Source organism: Gopherus evgoodei, chromosome 4 (genome assembly GCF_007399415.2).
Source record: "Gopherus evgoodei ecotype Sinaloan lineage chromosome 4, rGopEvg1_v1.p, whole genome shotgun sequence".
Classification (NCBI taxonomy): Eukaryota; Metazoa; Chordata; order Testudines; family Testudinidae; genus Gopherus; species Gopherus evgoodei.
In genome coordinates this window covers 9,535,394-9,552,802 of record NC_044325.1, presented here as the reverse complement: position 1 = coordinate 9,552,802, position 17,409 = coordinate 9,535,394, and the positions used below count along the sequence as shown (strand labels likewise).

At 40.5% G+C, this 17,409-nt stretch overlaps 1 protein-coding gene across 5 annotated transcripts in view; it reads left to right on the top strand.

The window, feature by feature from the left end:
- Positions 1–15,922, top strand: part of FERMT2 (fermitin family member 2) — a 128,494-nt gene extending 112,572 nt beyond the window's left edge. For 3 of the 5 annotated variants that reach the window (XM_030562922.1, XM_030562917.1, XM_030562920.1), the window contains 8 exons: positions 975–1,024; positions 4,853–4,977; positions 7,556–7,662; positions 7,989–8,210; positions 10,925–10,945; positions 11,561–11,685; positions 12,089–12,230; positions 14,587–15,922. In XM_030562922.1, the coding sequence (XP_030418782.1) occupies positions 975–1,024; positions 4,853–4,977; positions 7,556–7,662; positions 7,989–8,210; positions 10,925–10,945; positions 11,561–11,685; positions 12,089–12,230; positions 14,587–14,760 (966 nt within the window). In that variant the 3' untranslated portion in view covers positions 14,761–15,922. The remainder of the gene's footprint in view (positions 1–974; positions 1,025–4,852; positions 4,978–7,555; positions 7,663–7,988; positions 8,211–10,924; positions 10,946–11,560; positions 11,686–12,088; positions 12,231–14,586) is intronic. The other 2 variants (XM_030562919.1, XM_030562921.1) reach the window with 1 other exon arrangement.
- Positions 15,923–17,409: the final 1,487 nt, after the last annotated feature.

Genomic DNA, 17,409 nt, shown 5'->3' with positions numbered 1-17,409 from the left:
AAAATCTTCAAATGTTTCTTTTTCCTCTTTTAGGAGCCATCTTAAGTATATTTTTAAACTATTTGTAGTGATCTTTGAAGTTAACATGGATTTTTTTGCTTACTGAGGTATCATTGATAACAGAGCTTTAGAAGTATTAACTTGTGCTGCTTCTGATGGATGTACAGTAGGAAGAAGAAAATTGTCAGATGCTACATAAATAGTGGCTTTTTAATAGGAGGAATCTTCAGATTTCAGTGCCACTGAAAGTGATTTAAACCATAATATTGAGGAGCCTACCCTGCCAGATAAGAATTAAGAAATTTAGAAATGACATATTGGTTGAGACTGTCCATTTCAGTATCTGCCTTGGGATGAATATTTTGTTTGTTTTGTTTAATCTGAAATCCATAGATATGTTCTGGGGATATAGTCAAATGTGAAAATACTGAAAGATTGCCATTTTAAACAATTTAAAAGCAATTAAACAACCCTCCATGATTATTTTAAAGCAGCATCTTTTTTGGGTCTCGTATTCAAGGAAAAAGCTCTGATGTCGTAAAGAACCTATGCTTTCAAATACCAGGCCAGTCCTAAACTACTTCAATTGTGTGTGTGTAGAATCAACTCCAGAACTTCAAGTGCAGTACTGACCTTTTAAAAACCTTTATTAATGGGTCAATTCTCTACTATTTGTGTGTTGAGAAAAGAGTTTCAAAGCAGCACTTCTTTGGAGTGAATTTACTTCTCAGTCTGTGAAATAAACTGTAGTCTAATAAAGCAGACTGTGATCTGTGAGCCCTTGACATTTGGCGATGAAGTTTTATCAAGCTTTTTTCCCCCCTCATCACTGAGGAAATTGCCTTTGAGTAATTGCATGGCATTGTCCTAAAAACTGAATCACTGTCCCCAGTGCCCCGTTTTTGGATCCTCCCAGCCTAGAACTGAGTCTTGTATCTGGCAGACAAATCAAATGAATGACCTTTTATTTTCAGGGTGACATCACTTCGATTCCTGAGCTTGCTGACTACATTAAAGTGTTCAAGTAAGTACTGATGGGAAGTGACGCTTATGAAACTGATGTCAATGAATAAATAATGACAGCACTGCATAATTCCCTTTCTACCCTGCTGTCTGGATTCTTTGCTGCACGCCACTGCTTGGATTTGTGTGAAATGTCTTCGAACACATTGACTTCATAGTAGCAGACTAGCTAAAATACCACAGTGCTCTAAATATTAAAACTTCCTGTTTATTTCCACTTTATTTTGCATCTATCCTATACACTGGCCACTTAATGTTATTTTAAGGACTCAGCTATAGCTTTACTACATTTTTTTTAGTACAGTGATTCAATTCTTCAAATGTATAACTGCTGTCTTTCATTGCTCCATGCCCCTCCCCATCCTCCCTCCCATACCCCACTGGAGTTGGGGGAGGGGACATGCTTTGGCTACTCTTCACCGGTAGCTGGTGCTGAAATGTTTATATTATGTTATGCCAGTAAGTTAATCAAGCTATCCTAAAATTAGAACTGTGTCATGTAACTAGAAACCTTACTCAAGTGCTTTTCTTAGTTTAAGAGACTAAATGAAGAATAATAAACAAGCGTCCTTCTAATCTGTCTGTTCTTTTCTGGCTGCCAAAAGGAGCCTCTTACAGCTCACATAGTGCTTTTTTAGTTATAAATTGGAATTGGTATGTGGAAACTGGGAATAGTCATGTTTGAATCTTGACTAATATTTTGGCAGTCGTGGCTGTCTCTTGCAATTCACTATGCACTGTGTTAGGGAGATGATGAAAGTTCTGGAATCTTTGCATAGATCTCAGTGAAACTTCATGGGTTAGGAACAGAAGAAAAGCAACTGCATGAGAACAGGGTTGTAATTAACCTTTATTGTCTAGTGGGTTGTTTTCTTGAACCATAGCCTGTCATATGTTTACTGAAAAAGTTTTTGTCCATCTTGTAATGCATATTTATCAAGTTTACTTTAGTACCTGACTTAGTCTGGGGCTCTGTGGTGTATTTTGATTACTAGAGCACAGTTTCAGGGCTAGTGACTCTATTCATCTATGTGAATTCTCTTTAAAAGAGAGAGTCTTGGTTTTTGATACGGTTTGATATACTTTTTAATAAAAAAGGCATAACTTGGGAAGCTAGCTGATTGGCTAACTAGAATTCTAGTTGTGGGACAAACATCCTTTATCTTTTGGAAGGTGTTAGACTCACTAGACTCTCTTGGATCCATGTGCCTAAGGAAAGAGGAGGTGAATTGAATTGAATTTTTAATATACAGAAAGTTAAACAAATATAAAAAATCTATAAGACAAAGCACTGAGTGGTCGAGGATCCTAAATTCTCCAGACCGTGGTATAATCATCATCTTTGTATTCACTTGAGTTACAGTACCTGCTTCATTTTAAGTAGTTGCATTTCAGTCAAATTTGTTGCTGTAGTTTGGACAAACCGGTGCTTTGTTACATTTCTTTAGCCTTCCACCAAAGAAAAAGCCATATGTGTCTGAGGTGCTGAGAATGGCTTCAGCTCAAGCTGCGGCTACTCAACAGGCAGTAGATGATATAGACTGAAACCAAGATGTGTTCCTATATGCATCTGGTTTCCTAAATAGAATACAGAAGCTCCCCGACTTACGCAGGGCATCCCATTACAGAACGCATTGCGTAAGTCGAATTTTGCGCAAGTCGGGCAATTACGCCAAAAAAAAAAGCTTATGGAACTTACGGAACTTGTTCCGTAAGTGCAAATTTCCTTAAGCTGGGTTTGCGTAACCCAGGGAGCATCTGTATCTTAAATGTAAAAGACTTACCTCACCTATAAAGAGACTAGAGTGTATTGTGAGAACTTATTTTAAAAAAATGGGGCCAGGCAGTATGTTATAAGAAACATACTGAAATGACTATGTATAAATTGGCCCAGTCTTGGATGGGACATTTCCTTTGCATTCTTTGGGCATGTTTTACAGTGTAGAAGTTGCAATACTGATTCATGAAAGAAGCACTGTTGTCCCTGGGGCCTGAGAGACTTATCTCACACCTACCAGCCTGATGACGAAGCTTAGTAGCCAAAGTGCCCTGCCTTGCCACTAGCAGGTTAAAGGAATAAAATGAGGGTTGAAAAAGGAAACGTGGCTCCAAGACACGCAGACAAACGACAGAAAAACCTGCTCACTCTTCTTCTCTGGCTAGAGACTGAACATCTTAAAATGAAAACTGAGGGGGCAGTGGCAAACTTTTTGAAACTGAGCCTTCTTTCCCACAACCACACACAGGGCTATTGTGGTGTCAGAACTTTAGGATGGAGAAAACTGGAAAGGCAAAATATGAATGAGACCAGACATCTGCTCATCTTGAAACCAAAATGTCAGTTAAATGTTTGGGAACAAATCATTGAGACAGCTGGGCCTTTGGCTGTGCTTTTCTCCCACACCTCCTGACTTCCTCCTAACCCTTCCTCCACATTTCCAGGCTTCCTCCAATACCAAGAACATCTCACTCCCTACAGTCTTTAGACTTGACAGGAGGAGTCAGTTGTTTTCCTGCTGTTTCCTGGGCATTTCCTCTTTACATTTCACATGTTGGGATTGAACAGTGCAGTCCGAGGCTTATTGAGCACCATAGTGCTCTCTATCCTTAAAATGGAGGCAGTAGGACAAGCAGAGAAGTAGCTGATGACTCATGGGAGGGTCACAAAGGGTCAAGTGTCTTTCCGCCCTCCCGCCCCCCAAGCAGTCAAGTGGTCCCCCCAGCAGCCAGCTCCGGGTTGGGAGATGAAGGGGCAGGGCCAGAGCCTCTTCCAGCCACGCTCCCCGGTGCAGTGCAGCATCCCGGCTGACTGGGAGAATGCCTGGCTGCAGCAGTAGCAGGCTGCCCCCTGCCCAGGCTCAGCTTCTGAGGGCAGCAGCTGAGCAAACCGGAGAGGGGCTGGAATGAGCCTCCTAAACCTTTCTCGAAGTTCACTCATTAGCAACTAAAATACTTGATCCACTGGAGTGAAATGTAAAATCCAGTGGGGTGGGGATTAGAATTCTGTGGGTTTCACTCGTGTGGATGGCTGCTTTTTCATCTCCTTGTGGCTTGGTGGAACACAATATCATGAAGGGCTTCTGTGGACCAGCTGCCATTTGCTGAGTGAAGTGGCCAGTTTTGGAGCTAGCGTCCATGACTCCCATAGAGAGGGAACCGAAACCTTTCACGAGACTGGCCCCTTTGTAAGGGCAAGCAAGAGAGACAGCTGTAATAAACCATGTGAAATCAGGTGCCTAAAAGAGATTACATATGGTTGGCTACTGATTTTTTTTGTTTAACAAGCATTGTGATTTTTAATGATCAAAGCATTAACTTTCAAAGTAATAAATAACTTTCTTTTAATATTACAGAAGAAAAACCTTTTTCTGTGATTCATGGAAGCTTCATTTTATAGGCGTTAGTAGGAGCTACCCTGATACTTGTCCCCTATGAAAGTACTTGGATTCAAAAGTCCAAGCTTGTAACTTTATTTTATTTTTCTTGAACAAATCTTCTCTGTAAGAGGGTAATGGAAAATAAGTGTACGTATAACTGTGCAACTAAGTTACTGATCCAGTGGGATCACTCGTGCATCAGTTTGTTTACTGTACATCATTGTAAGGTGAGGGGTTTTAAATCCTGTGGAAGCAAGATTTGGTTGGGGAGGTGAGCAAGGGGAAAAGCTGCGTATCTGGCATTCTGAATATAAGAACTTCATTGTGGGACATGTTCAAAGTACAGAAGATCAGCTTAAGAGCCCAGCTACCTGTGGTGTCCCTTAAACTAAGCACTATTACCCAAGTGAATTGCAGATCTAATGTAGTAATATCATCAACCTGTCTGGCAGGCCTAAGAAACTGACGCTAAAAGGTTACAAGCAATACTGGTGCACCTTCAAAGATACATCCATTTCCTGCTATAAAAGCAAAGATGAATCCAGTGGGACTCCAGCTCACCAAATGAACTTAAGAGGTAAGGAGAGACGCATGCCGTTCTAGTAACGTTGTCCAAACAAGTCTGTCATTGTCACCATTTATTTCTACGTTCATTTCTTTTGATTTACACTTCAGATGTCATTCTAGTGTTGAGTATTAAAGGAAAAGTGACTGAGGTTTCTAAATATGATGTAAAAATACACTTCTAAATAAGTGGTTGTGATTATAGCATAAATAATACTGTATGGATCAGAAGGCTCGTGGAAAACTTAGCATAGGGTGACCAGACGTCCCAGTAAAGTCATGACTGTCCCGATATTTAGTTGTTTGTCCCGCGTCCCGACCAGACACCATTTGTCCTGATATTTTGGCTCTGGGCTGGAGGAGTACATTGGTGAGCACTCACCTGGGGTCCGAGCAGTGCTTATTTGGGGCCGCTCCCAGGAAACGGCAGGCAGCAGGACCCTGCAGCCCCTAGGCACAGGGGTGGCCAGGGGGATCTCTGCATGCTGCACCTACCACAAGCACTGGCTCCATCACAGCCAATGGGAGCTGCAGGCGCGGACAGGGCACAGACACTCTCTCCCCCTACCCCCGGCTGCCACTGACCCTGGGGCGCTGCGTGCTACTCATATAAGTCCCACCCCCATAGCTTCCAGCCAATGGCAGCTGGAGCCAGTGCTTGTGACAGGTGCAGCACGTGGAGTGGAGACCCCACTGGCCGCCACTGACCTTAGGAGCCAGAGGAACCTGTCAGGTGCTTTCCAGTGGGTGGGACTCATCCCCCAAGTAAGCAGTGGGGCTGCGGCTGGGGCACTGTGCCTGTGGTTGGGCTGCGAGCGGGAGCCAGGGCTGCGTGCTTGTGGCGGGAGCCAGGGCCCTGCACCCCCAACCTGCGACAGGGCTGTGTCCAGATCCAGGGCTGTGCGCCCCTGACCTGTGGTTTCCTTAGGCTTTATATCTCCCTTCCCCTGTGGCTCCAGTGGGAGGTGTGGGAGATGAGCCTGTGGCTGCCCCCCCCCCGTGTGTCCCGATATTTTGTTCTTGTCATCTGATCACCCTAACTTTGCCTGTTTTCACACAGTAAAAATATTCAAAGTTCACTGTTGAGATCTGCATTTATTTTAGTTGATGGTTCATGTGTCTGGCTTTTAGAGTGAAGCAAAAATAAGTTAGAGCATATAGGAGCTATATATTTTGTAATCCTATTTTTTTTGTGATGGATTTATTGAAATAATCAAGTTTAGATTTCAGCAAATGAGTTGTAAATAGCATTATTTTCTCTTCAAATGCAACCTTTTTTCCTCTCCCTTGTTATGTAAGCACACGTCTTAGGGCACATCTTCACTGGCATCGTTAAAGCATTGCCACGGCAGCTCTTTAACATGACTTGTGTAATCATGACACAGCGCTGCGAGAGCTTTCCCAGCGCTCTAAAAAGCCACCTACATAAGGGGCGTAGCTACTACCAGCGCTGGTGCACTGTCTGTACTGGCACATTACAGCCCTGAAACTTGCGGCACTCCCGGGGGTGTTTTTTCACACCCCTGAGCAATAAAGTTGCAGTGCTGTAAAGTACCAGTGTAGACAAGCCCTTACTCGAACATGGTCTGCAAGACTTGCACGTTATGTTTAAAATTCCTAAGGCTGCTGGCCTTTCTTATATTCAGAAGTCAACTAATCCAGCTCAGAGGGCTATGGAACAGCAGAAGCTACTGACAGCTTTAATTTTTTACCATGAAAGCAACAACAGACAGGCTGCCAAATGACCTCAGACTATAGTTACGGAGATGTGTAGCCTGGAATACCTTTTTGGGAGCTTTTGACGTTTCTGCTTCTGACTGCATTTTAAAAGAATCTTGGAGACTGAGTTGAAATGAAGCCCACGTTAACATGGATGTTTTCAAGAAACTGGAGTTCTCAAAATGCCTAACATCTAATATAAGCGTTTTAAGACTTTTCAGCAACCAAATTTGAAGAAAACTAGCTCCTCACTGCTGAAGATATAAGCAGACACCCAACCCATGTAATTTTTACAGAGTGATAGTTTCGGATTAGTGACACCCAACCCGACACCTGTTTTTGCTGTTATAAGAGAATTATTAGACTAGGTAATTCCGTTCAAAATTTTGGTCCATTTTGAGAGGAAATGAACGGTCAAACAAATTGTGTAATGCCAAATTCAATTGAACTTGTATCGTGTTTTTGTTATTCTCCCTCGAAATAGATCTTGCTTTTCATTTTTCCTTCCATCATCTTGGAGATGATTCACCACAGAAGCTGAAATGTTAAAGCCTAGATTGTAATTTAAACAGTTAGCTAAACCCCACAATGTGGTCTTATGTTATTATCTGCAGTACCACACCCTTTGCAACCAGGCAGATAGCTCTGGCTTTAGCTGCAAGACATCAGTTTACTCCTAACATCATGTTCTGATTTCCCTTAATTTTTTACCTGCTTTAAAAACAAAGCATAGTGTACATTCATCAGCCAAAAGGGACACATTATATCCCTGGGACACTGTTTGTTTTAATACTATTAGACTGGAGTGGTTTTTTTTTTTTTAAGAGCATGTGTGTCTCCATACACACTAATCACTAGCTCTTTTATTACAGGGTGCGAAGTTACTCCTGACGTAAACATCTCTGGTCAGAAGTTTAATATCAAACTACTGATTCCAGTTGCAGATGGTATGAATGAAATCTGGCTTCGCTGTGATAATGTAAGTCTGTGATTGGCATTGTGTTTTCTCATTGCCCCCAATATACTCCTCCACTGTGGCTTGCATTTTGATAGGCTGTTCATATTCTTTTGAGTCACACACACAGCATTGTGCTTATATAGATGTAATGTACAAGACTGGCCCTTACTCCTTTTCCTTATGTACCGTTGTTATATCCTACACTTTGGTCGGGTTTTGGGCTCATTATATGTCTCTTGGTATGTTTCAGTTCAATTCTTGTACTGAAAAATTTGACAGACCTTTGTTTGAACAGAAAAAAGAAAGATTTGCCTTCCATTTGAGTGCCACTTTCCCTTTAATTGCAGGAGAAACAGTACGCACACTGGATGGCAGCCTGCAGGCTAGCTTCCAAGGGCAAGACCATGGCAGACAGCTCGTACAACTTAGAAGTTCAGAACATTCTGTCATTTTTGAAGATGCAGCATTTGAACCCAGATCCACAGTTAATCCCAGAACAAGTCACAACTGACATTAATCCAGAATGTCTGGTTTCACCTCGCTACCTGAAAAAGTACAAGAACAAACAGGTACTAGGGTTTAGTCATTTTCCAGAAATCTTGTGTTTAACCCAAAGAGTGAAATCCTGGCCCCACTGAAATCAGTGGGAGTTTTGTCATAGACTCATAGACTTTAAGGTCAGAAGGGACCATTATGATCATCTAGTCTGACCTCCTGCACAATGCAGGCCACAGAATCTCACCCATCCACTCCTGTAACAAACCCCTAACCTGTGTCTGATGTCAGTAGATGACTTAAGTGGAGTTAAGATTTCATCCTAGGTACATCAGATGTTGATGCATTTTAACAGAATTTGACAATCCTTCTACTTAAATCATGTGTCAGTCTAGTTTGTGGTTTTGATCCAATATCAAGTGATTGTAGCATGTAGTCCTAGTGATCTTAACTGTTTTATTCAGAGTACGTATGTCAAATTTGCAATGAGATAGCAGACGTTGACAGTCTCCCAGAGTCTGAACAATGGGAGTCAGTTATTTTACGTGCATTTTTGGAACTTCTTTTCTGTGTACCATATTATAGAACATTTGCACATCAGTATATTGGTCCATTCTGCGTACCTCTTAATATTAATGTAATGGGATGTTTGTGGCAGAGTAAATCAACAGCAGGAATTGATTTTTAGTTCAGTTTATTTGCTCAAAGCTTCTGAAGGAATTCTTGGGATTAATTTAGGTTCCCATTGTTTACAAAGTGTTCCATGCGGGCTTTGCTGTAATGTAGTCTGTATTTTTTTATTCACACTGTATCAACACTTGTAAATAGATGAAATACCAGCCATTGAAAATATGTATTTTTAAAGAACTGTGACTTAATTTTTGAGTTGTAATCTAAATCTAGTCAGTGCATGATAAAAATCAAATTATTTCTACCACAAAACAAACAAATACATGGGTTGCACAAAGTCACACAGTATTTGGCTAAAGTTGCAAAAATAACTAAAGTATTGCTCAGTGTCTCTTTAATGATTTAGTAAACTCAAGTACACTGATTGTTAATCTGTAGTTAAATTACTGTTTCTGAATCCTGTCTCTGGAAATCAGAAGGGAGGTTGCCATGCAAAGAAGTGGGAAAATGTAGCTATTTATTGGCACAGTATGATTTCCTGGCAGTGGAATTTCATTTTCTATAGCCCTTATTATTCTCCGAATAAGCCTTTATATCCATGGGGATAGGGAAGTATTGCATATATAACAAATAATATAAGGCATTGTAGACTTGAGCTTAGTAAAATAGACACTGGGGAAAATATTAACTTGTATTATTTACCCAGTGTGTTTATATCTTGGTTAAGAAGCAATACGCACAACGCTGGAGATAGCAGTTAAAGACTTGTAAAAAGCCAGGCTAACAATTCTGAAGCCACAGATCCCTTTAAAAGATTAGTTAAGTATGAATAGATCCTTTTATTTAGAAAGGCAGCAAGAATGTTCCACAGTTTTGCTCCCTTTGCATTTTATTAGTTTCCTTCTTCTTGGTGTCCTAGAGGTTGTGTAAGTTGCATTGAGGCTGTTTATCCCACAGCATCATGTGATGGGGGAGTAATGGAGAATGGAGAAAATGCTGCCCTCAGGGAATTCATGGAATGTTGACTGCCAGCTAAAAAGGAACACGAAGCTACTGCAATATATTCAATTGAGAGTAATTTTGAGGGGAAAACTTCTCACCAAGTGCAAGTTTATCTGAAATGTATATTTACAATATCCATTGATCCATTAAAGATAAACGTGAAATTTTCACTAAGCGATATAGTCTCATTATTGGACTAATGATCTCAATAGGTCATTATAATGTGAATGTCATTGATCATGTTAAATATTGTATCCGCTGGATGAGTTGGTCTGCTTAGGGCTGTGGTGATATGGACACTTGGTTTACAAACCAGCCCTCTAACTGGTTCATGGTTTTACTGTAAACTGATATTTGCAATATTACAGGTTTGCAAATGGATTTAGGAAATGCTGAGACAGAAACACAATAGGTTCATAGTCTTTAAATATTAATGTGTGAATTCTGATTTGATTTTGTGGCATTTACTCTGCTCAGAGCAATGAATTTCTGTGGTTTTACATCTAAGAAACATTCAGTCCAATATAAACAGAAGACCACGTTGACAGTTGCAGTCCTTAGTGTAGTTGTATCTTCAGGAAAGAGGATGCATAAAGCAGATAGCAATTTTAATTTTTGCTTTCCTTGTGTAATTTTAGAATCTTTGTAGTCACTGAACTGTTTGGGGCACTTTTTTTTAATTTATTCTCTGAGAAGGGTACTATGGGGATATTTTCCTCATGTCTAAAGCGACAGAAGCTACTGGGTTTTTTAATGGTTAATGGCTTTGCACACACTGAAGAGGAGTAAACTTGAATCTCATTCAACCAAAGACCTTGAAAGAAGGCTGACGATGGGAATTTTCACTCTATTTTTGACTTTGGCCACCAGTTGAATTCTGAAACGCCTATAAAACATACATGAATCATTCTAGATGAATGAGACATTCCTAATTTTTGATGGCTGTAGAATGAGGGATGGTTCTGTTTCCTTGTTCCCTTTTTCATGCTTGCATTCACTTTTTGCTGTTTTCCTTCCTAAGACAATTTGCATGTTTTTTGCTTGAACTTCAGGTTGCAGATAATTTTCACTTTTTTCTCTGCTTTGTTGCCATATTTCTGATTTGCTTTTTTTTTCTTTCTGCTTCCTTTTCCTTTATTCGCATTGTCATCTACAGCCAGGCTATATAAGAGACTTGGTAAGTGACAGTAAAAATAAATAAAATAAAATTCAGATAAATTTATTTTTAAAAATAGTTAAAAACCTTTTCACATGGAGAGTAGTCCTAAAACAAAACACCTAGAGGAACATAACTCTCTTAGTTTTAATGATGATCCCCAGTGATTTTATGCTGTCAATCTGCTGATAAGAATCCTTTATACTAGAAATGTACATTTCAGGAGTTGATTCTCATTTTGCATCTTGAAACTGAATGTGTGTCCAAAACGTTTGCATCTATAATCGTACCTGGTATATAAAAATAACACGCACAAATATTTAGTGGTGCTTAGGTAAAAGCAGCTCCATATTTATCTTTTATTAACTATGGCAAGAATGGCAGCTGTTTTCTGTGACATACTCCATTTCTTGTCTGATGACATATGACGCAGTTTAGAAACTGCAGAACATCTGTTTGATAGTGTAATTAACTTACTAAAATTTCCAACAGGGAGTCTGACATCTTATGAGTGGTTTTGGGTGTGTAGTTTTTTTTGCTTGTTTTAGTTTGGTTATGGTTTTGGGTGGGGGCATGGCTTACATTATATTTCAAACGTACAATGGTTGCCTGAAGACTGTGTCTAATCACATTCAGATCACAGCCAGGATTTTGGAGGCCCATCAGAATGTAGCTCAGATGAGTCTAATTGAAGCCAAGATGCGATTTATTCAAGCTTGGCAGTCTCTACCTGAATTTGGCATCACACACTTTATTGCAAGGTCAGTGGTTTTGCTTAAGTAATAAGGTAAAATTTCATGTACAAATGAGTAGATTATTCTCTTGTATTTGAAGCTACCGTGAGACATTTCTAGCTGAGAACGGTGTAGTTTAGACAGACAACCTCTGTAAAATGCTTCAGTATGCATAATTACAACTTCACATGCAACATTGTCTGCATGTAATAGTTAGAATTCAATTTAAATGTGTGGGGAAGAATTTTATTCTGTTGCTGCATTTATTGATTCTTTCTCTGTAGCTCTGAAGTAGTAAGTTGCATCAGCACTGGAAAGAAAAATTAAAATTTCATTGGTTCAGCTTGTTTTATGAATCAGTTCAATCAATGAACACACAACATTTCTACATCTGTGTAAGGTTTCTTTTTTATAAATCTAAATGTTGTAGATTCCAAGGGGGCAAGAAAGAAGAGCTGATTGGAATTGCCTACAACAGACTGATCAGAATGGATGCAAGCACAGGAGATGCAATTAAAACGTGGCGATTCAGCAACATGAAACAGTGGAATGTAAACTGGGAAATAAAAATGGTAAGCAAGGTTGCATTTACAGAGCTGTGGAGACGCTGTTATTTGCCCAAATGGCCATTGTAAGGCGTCTTTTTGATTAGAACTACACATGACTTAGATTTAGCCTGAGGGTTCCTCCTGATTTTGTTACATGGGAGGACACTGCTTGGTTTCATAAACTATTTCTCTTTCTCTCCTTTGAGTCCAAGATTTCTTCTTAAACTATTTACAGTTTGTGTAGGATTTTTGAGTGCAATTCAATCTTGTGTAAGCTAATTCATTTACAGCATCCCCAAGAGTTTCTTATACACTATAAGGAATCCACGTAAGATTTTATTACCTTCTTGGAAATAAGGACTGTATCACACCTCCCCCACCTAAGTGGGCCTGGTGATTGTCTAGATTGGGTAGCTATGTGTCTCGGTGATCTAGTAAAGTTTTCTGATTTTATTTTTTTGTGAAGCTATTTCTAGGAAGACATTTAGTTCTAATGTATAATCAGTGTTTATCATTTGGGGACCTATCCTACTTCCATTAAAGTCAGCAAAAAAGCTCCTTCTGACTCCAACAAGAAAATCTTTTTAACAAAACAAAACAACAGTGTTTAAAAACTATTCGTGACTTTTTTTCACTAAAACCCAGTTAGACCCTTATTACTCAGCAGATGTTTGTATGCAAATACGCAGCCCGATACCTAAGCATAATAAAATTTCTGGGCTAAGAGGGTAATGCTGGACTGCTTACCGCATACAGCTAAATTACCTAGATTTTGTTTTTTTGTTTTAGTTTTCACTTTTTTGTTTGCAGCACAACTTAGAGTTTGGTGGAACTAATAGGCAGTCAGTATAAGATGCTTTTGTGTAAACACCGAGCTGGTCCTCTAACCAGCTTTTACTCATGCATGCACAAACTCCCACCAGCACTTTGCAGGTGCAATGCTTGGTTAAAACTTCCCACTGTTGTGGTAGATTATTTAAAAGGCACATGTTTGTGAATACCCAAGCACAATTAGCGGCTGAGGGCTGAAAATGCGTCCCAGTAGCTTTTAATTTTGGGGCAGTTTGGATTTTTTTTAAACCAGTTCCTTAAGCCACAATACAATAATGCCTCACTTAACGTCCTCCCGCTTAACATTGTTTTGAAGTTGCGTCGCTGCTCCATTAGGGAACATGCTTGTTTAAAGTTGTGCAGTGCTCCCTTGTAACATTGTTTGTTTGGCTGACTTTACAAGGGAGCATTGCACAAGTTCGTTTGAAGGGGAAAGTGATGCTTCTCTCTGGCCGTTGACTGCGCAGCTTCCCCTGCTCCTCCTGTGTCCTCTGGGCCGTGCTCGCAGGGCCACATTCCGAAAGGGGCTTAGGGACCAGGGATCCTCTTAGTCCACGGCCCTGCAGCCCCTAAAGCCCCTGCGTTCTGGGTGGCCTTGCCTGTGCCTGTGCCTGTGGCTCCCAGAATCATAGCTATGGGGGTGGTGCCACTCTTCGCAGACCCTCCTGCACCCCCCCTGCACCAAACAGGATCTGCCCCAGGTAAGTGCTCTGCACCTCCTGCCTGCCTCAGCCCTGAGCACTCTCCTGCACCCCCACCCTGAGCACCCTCCCACACCTTAACTCCCTCCCAGACTCTGCACCCCCAGCCCTGAGCCCCAGGGGTAAGCCAGGGGCACCTCCCCACCACTGTACAGTACTGTACAGCATATAATGCCTTTTTTCTGCCCTCCAAAAAATTGCCTTTTAACCTAATCCCCCGCATTTACGTTAACTCTTATGGGGAAATTGGATTGCTTTAATATCGTTTCATTTAAAGTTTTCAGGAACATAACTACAGCGTTAAGTGAGGAGTTACTGTATCTCAGGTTGTTCAGACTAGATTCTCTGCAAGGAACTTGTTGGCTTCACTTATCCCAGAGTCTGACTGGTATGGGCTAGCAACACTACTGGCCTCAAGAGTTAATAAACAGTACATCACCGGAAGGAGATTTTTCTGAAGACTTCAAATTAGAGACTTTGTTAATAGAACCACAATAGGCTTCTTGGAGGGGGGAACTAGTAATTTGGGGGGCAAATCCTTCCCCCTAATAGTTCTATATCAATCGTTTTTTCTCTTCAGAAAATAGACACAGAATATCAGGCATGAAACTTTAAACAGTTGTTTGCTACAACGGAGACTTATTCCATCCGGGCAAAGTAGTTTTAAAATGTTTGGACAAGAAAAATATTTGCTTCATCTTAAGCTACATAACTGTTTGCTTAGACAATACAGAATACATCTGGGCTAATGGAGAAGCATAGAAATGTGGAGAGGGGAAACGCCTGAAGTTGGTATAATTTAACGTGACCATCTTATTGATCCTAATCCAGTGTGTTTTGCACTGTAGGTTACCGTAGAGTTTGCAGATGATGTAAGGGTGTCCTTCATTTGCACGGAGGTGGATTGCAAAGTGGTTCATGAATTCATTGGTGGCTACATCTTCTTGTCAACGCGAGCAAAAGACCAGAATGAAAGTTTAGATGAAGAGATGTTCTACAAACTTACCAGTGGTTGGGTGTGAGTTTGATGTACTGTATACTGAGAGAAACCCCATGGCCATATTAATATTTAACTTTTAAAAGCTGTTATTTGAAATATGCTGCTTAATAAAGTAAGCTTGAAATGTATCTGTTTTTTTAAAATCATGGAAATGTTTGCATTACCAGACCAGTTAATGTATGTGCGCTAACGAGCACTTCCGTTAATCTGCTATGAAGAGACAGTTTATAGGCTACGTAATGTAGCAAATTCTGCCTCTGGTCTTTAGACGCAATGGGCAGATCACGATCAGAGTTGACTGATTTAAGATAGCCAAATTATAAAGAGAACTCTAAGCCATCTACTATAAAACTATCCAGGGCTTAAACTATATGAAGTCTATTTATCATGTTTAATGCATGTTTTTTCTTTAGTGTTTTTTTTTTAATACTGTAAATTTGACCTCCTCCCATTTTTGAAGTTCCTCCTCCCATTGACTAGAATTTTGATCTCTATTTTCACACTACATGAATCAGGACAGTTGCAGATGCCTGACATTATTTTGAAGATAGTTGTGTAGGGCCTTGAAAAACAGTCCTCTGTTAGTCTGTTATAGTTTGGTTTATGTGTTAACTTTTTCCTTTGGATAATCATTTATATTGTCTCCTTTTTTTTTTTTTTTTTTTACTTTTACACCATATTGTATTACAACACTCTTAGTACTCACCAGCATACTCACTGTCTGCCTATGATATGCAAATTTTTTCATTACAATATGAAGTAAAGGTCTATGAAGTATAGGTTTTGTGTAACTTATGTAAAAACACAAATTTTATAAAATTGTACAGTTTTTTTTTTAACTAGTCTCACAAGCCAGCTAGAATTTTGCATAGATCTAGTGTGTCAGCATTAACTATATAGTGCTTTTAAAGGATATGGATAGCAATTTGGGGGGGGAAAAATTGCCATACAATACTTTTTTATCTAAGTTAAGTATGACTTTGTTATCATTGTGCCACACTGTCCTTAGCTCTAATGCCTGGAGTCTGGGTGTCCCAGTGCAGAATTAACACTATTAAGGGAGCTCCTGCCCTGCCCAGTGCCAAGAAATAACCAGTATTGTGTTCCCATAATCTGTGGTTTAAAGACTATGTACAAATGCATTTTATTTTAAATAAAAGTCAAACCTTTTATTTAATGTTCAATTTCCACTTCTGGTTCTTTTGCCTTGTGTAGAATAATCTTAATTTCATACCCAAGGATTTCATACAAGGATTTTGTTGTAGAACCCTGGGCAAAACACTTACACCCCATGACTCTTATTTCTATATGTAAAATGGAGATCCCTCCTTTTCACTCACCTGTTGTCTGTCCTGCCTATTTAAGCTGTAAGCTCATTGGGACAGTGTCTATTGTGGGGATGTACAACACTTAGAAGAATGGGGCTTCTAGGTTCTACTTCACTTCAAGTAATAACGAATAGGACTAAATCCATTGGCAAGCACTGTTTTATTCCTTGTGCATAGTATATCTCCTTCATATAAATCTTGTCTGGAGAGAGCTGGCAGAATGACAACATTAATACAGGATGTGAAAAAGACGTATATGAACCCCACCAGCCATACCTCCCTGCACACTAATGACAGCTGCATGTAGCCACCTTCCTAAGTGTTTGCACATGAAAATGACTCTTCTTCCACCAGCATAGGCTGCTTTTCATTTTTGCATAAACAAAACATTTCATTTCACAGTGACATTTTTTTCCCTAAACTGGTGGCTACCTATGAACTGAGACAACACAAAACCAAAAATTTTGTGAATTGTTCTTTATTGCATTGTGTAGCTCATTGTATTTAGTCATGAAGGAAGCAAATGAAAGTAGAGCCTGTGAAAGAGTAGGCCCCAGTACCATCTAGTCATTAGCCCATTGCTAGAGTAATTGGTCACCCAGATGGATCAGACCTTGTGCCGCGATCCCATCCTAGCTCACAAGCCAAGTGTTGTCTGGGTGGGTCAGTACTTGGATGGATCACCTCCAGGGGAAGCCCAGGTGCTCTAGAAACTAGTACTGGTGATTAGGTGGGTAGCTCTCTTCTCCTCCCATGCCAGTACTGAACAGATATTGCAGCCTAGCACTGCGGGGGGACTTTTTGCTGCTAGACGGTGGTGTCTTTCAGAAGAAATGGAAATGGGTGTCTTGGCTATGGTCACTAAGGACTTGTCTCCACTTCAAAGTTAACTCGAGTGTTGTCCCTAACTCAAGTCCCATCCCCACACACAAACCCTTGACTCAACGTGCAGTGGTGCTTGAGTTGGCTGGCCTGTCATGGGGTGTAGCCTAAATCCTGAGTCAGCAGCTGGTGAGCTGTGCTAATACAACCTCTCTGCAGTGTGGATGCAGGCTAGTGCCCCTCAAAAGCCACTGCTCCTCCAGTGCCTTCCTGCAGTTTCCACATGCGACAAGCACAGATGAGTTCTCCCACAACGTACTGGCCAACAATTCAGAGGGACTCCACATCCTGCAGCACGAAGGACCGTGGATATGCCCCTAGAAGCCTTAGCACCACAGATGAATGAGTACAGCACCAGTGTGGGTGCAGCGGCTCTAGTGCTACTTTCGATTGTAGCCACTCTCTCAAGCTAGGCTGAGAGGAGAGACTCCAGTGTAGGGAACGTGAGTTAACTCTGCAGA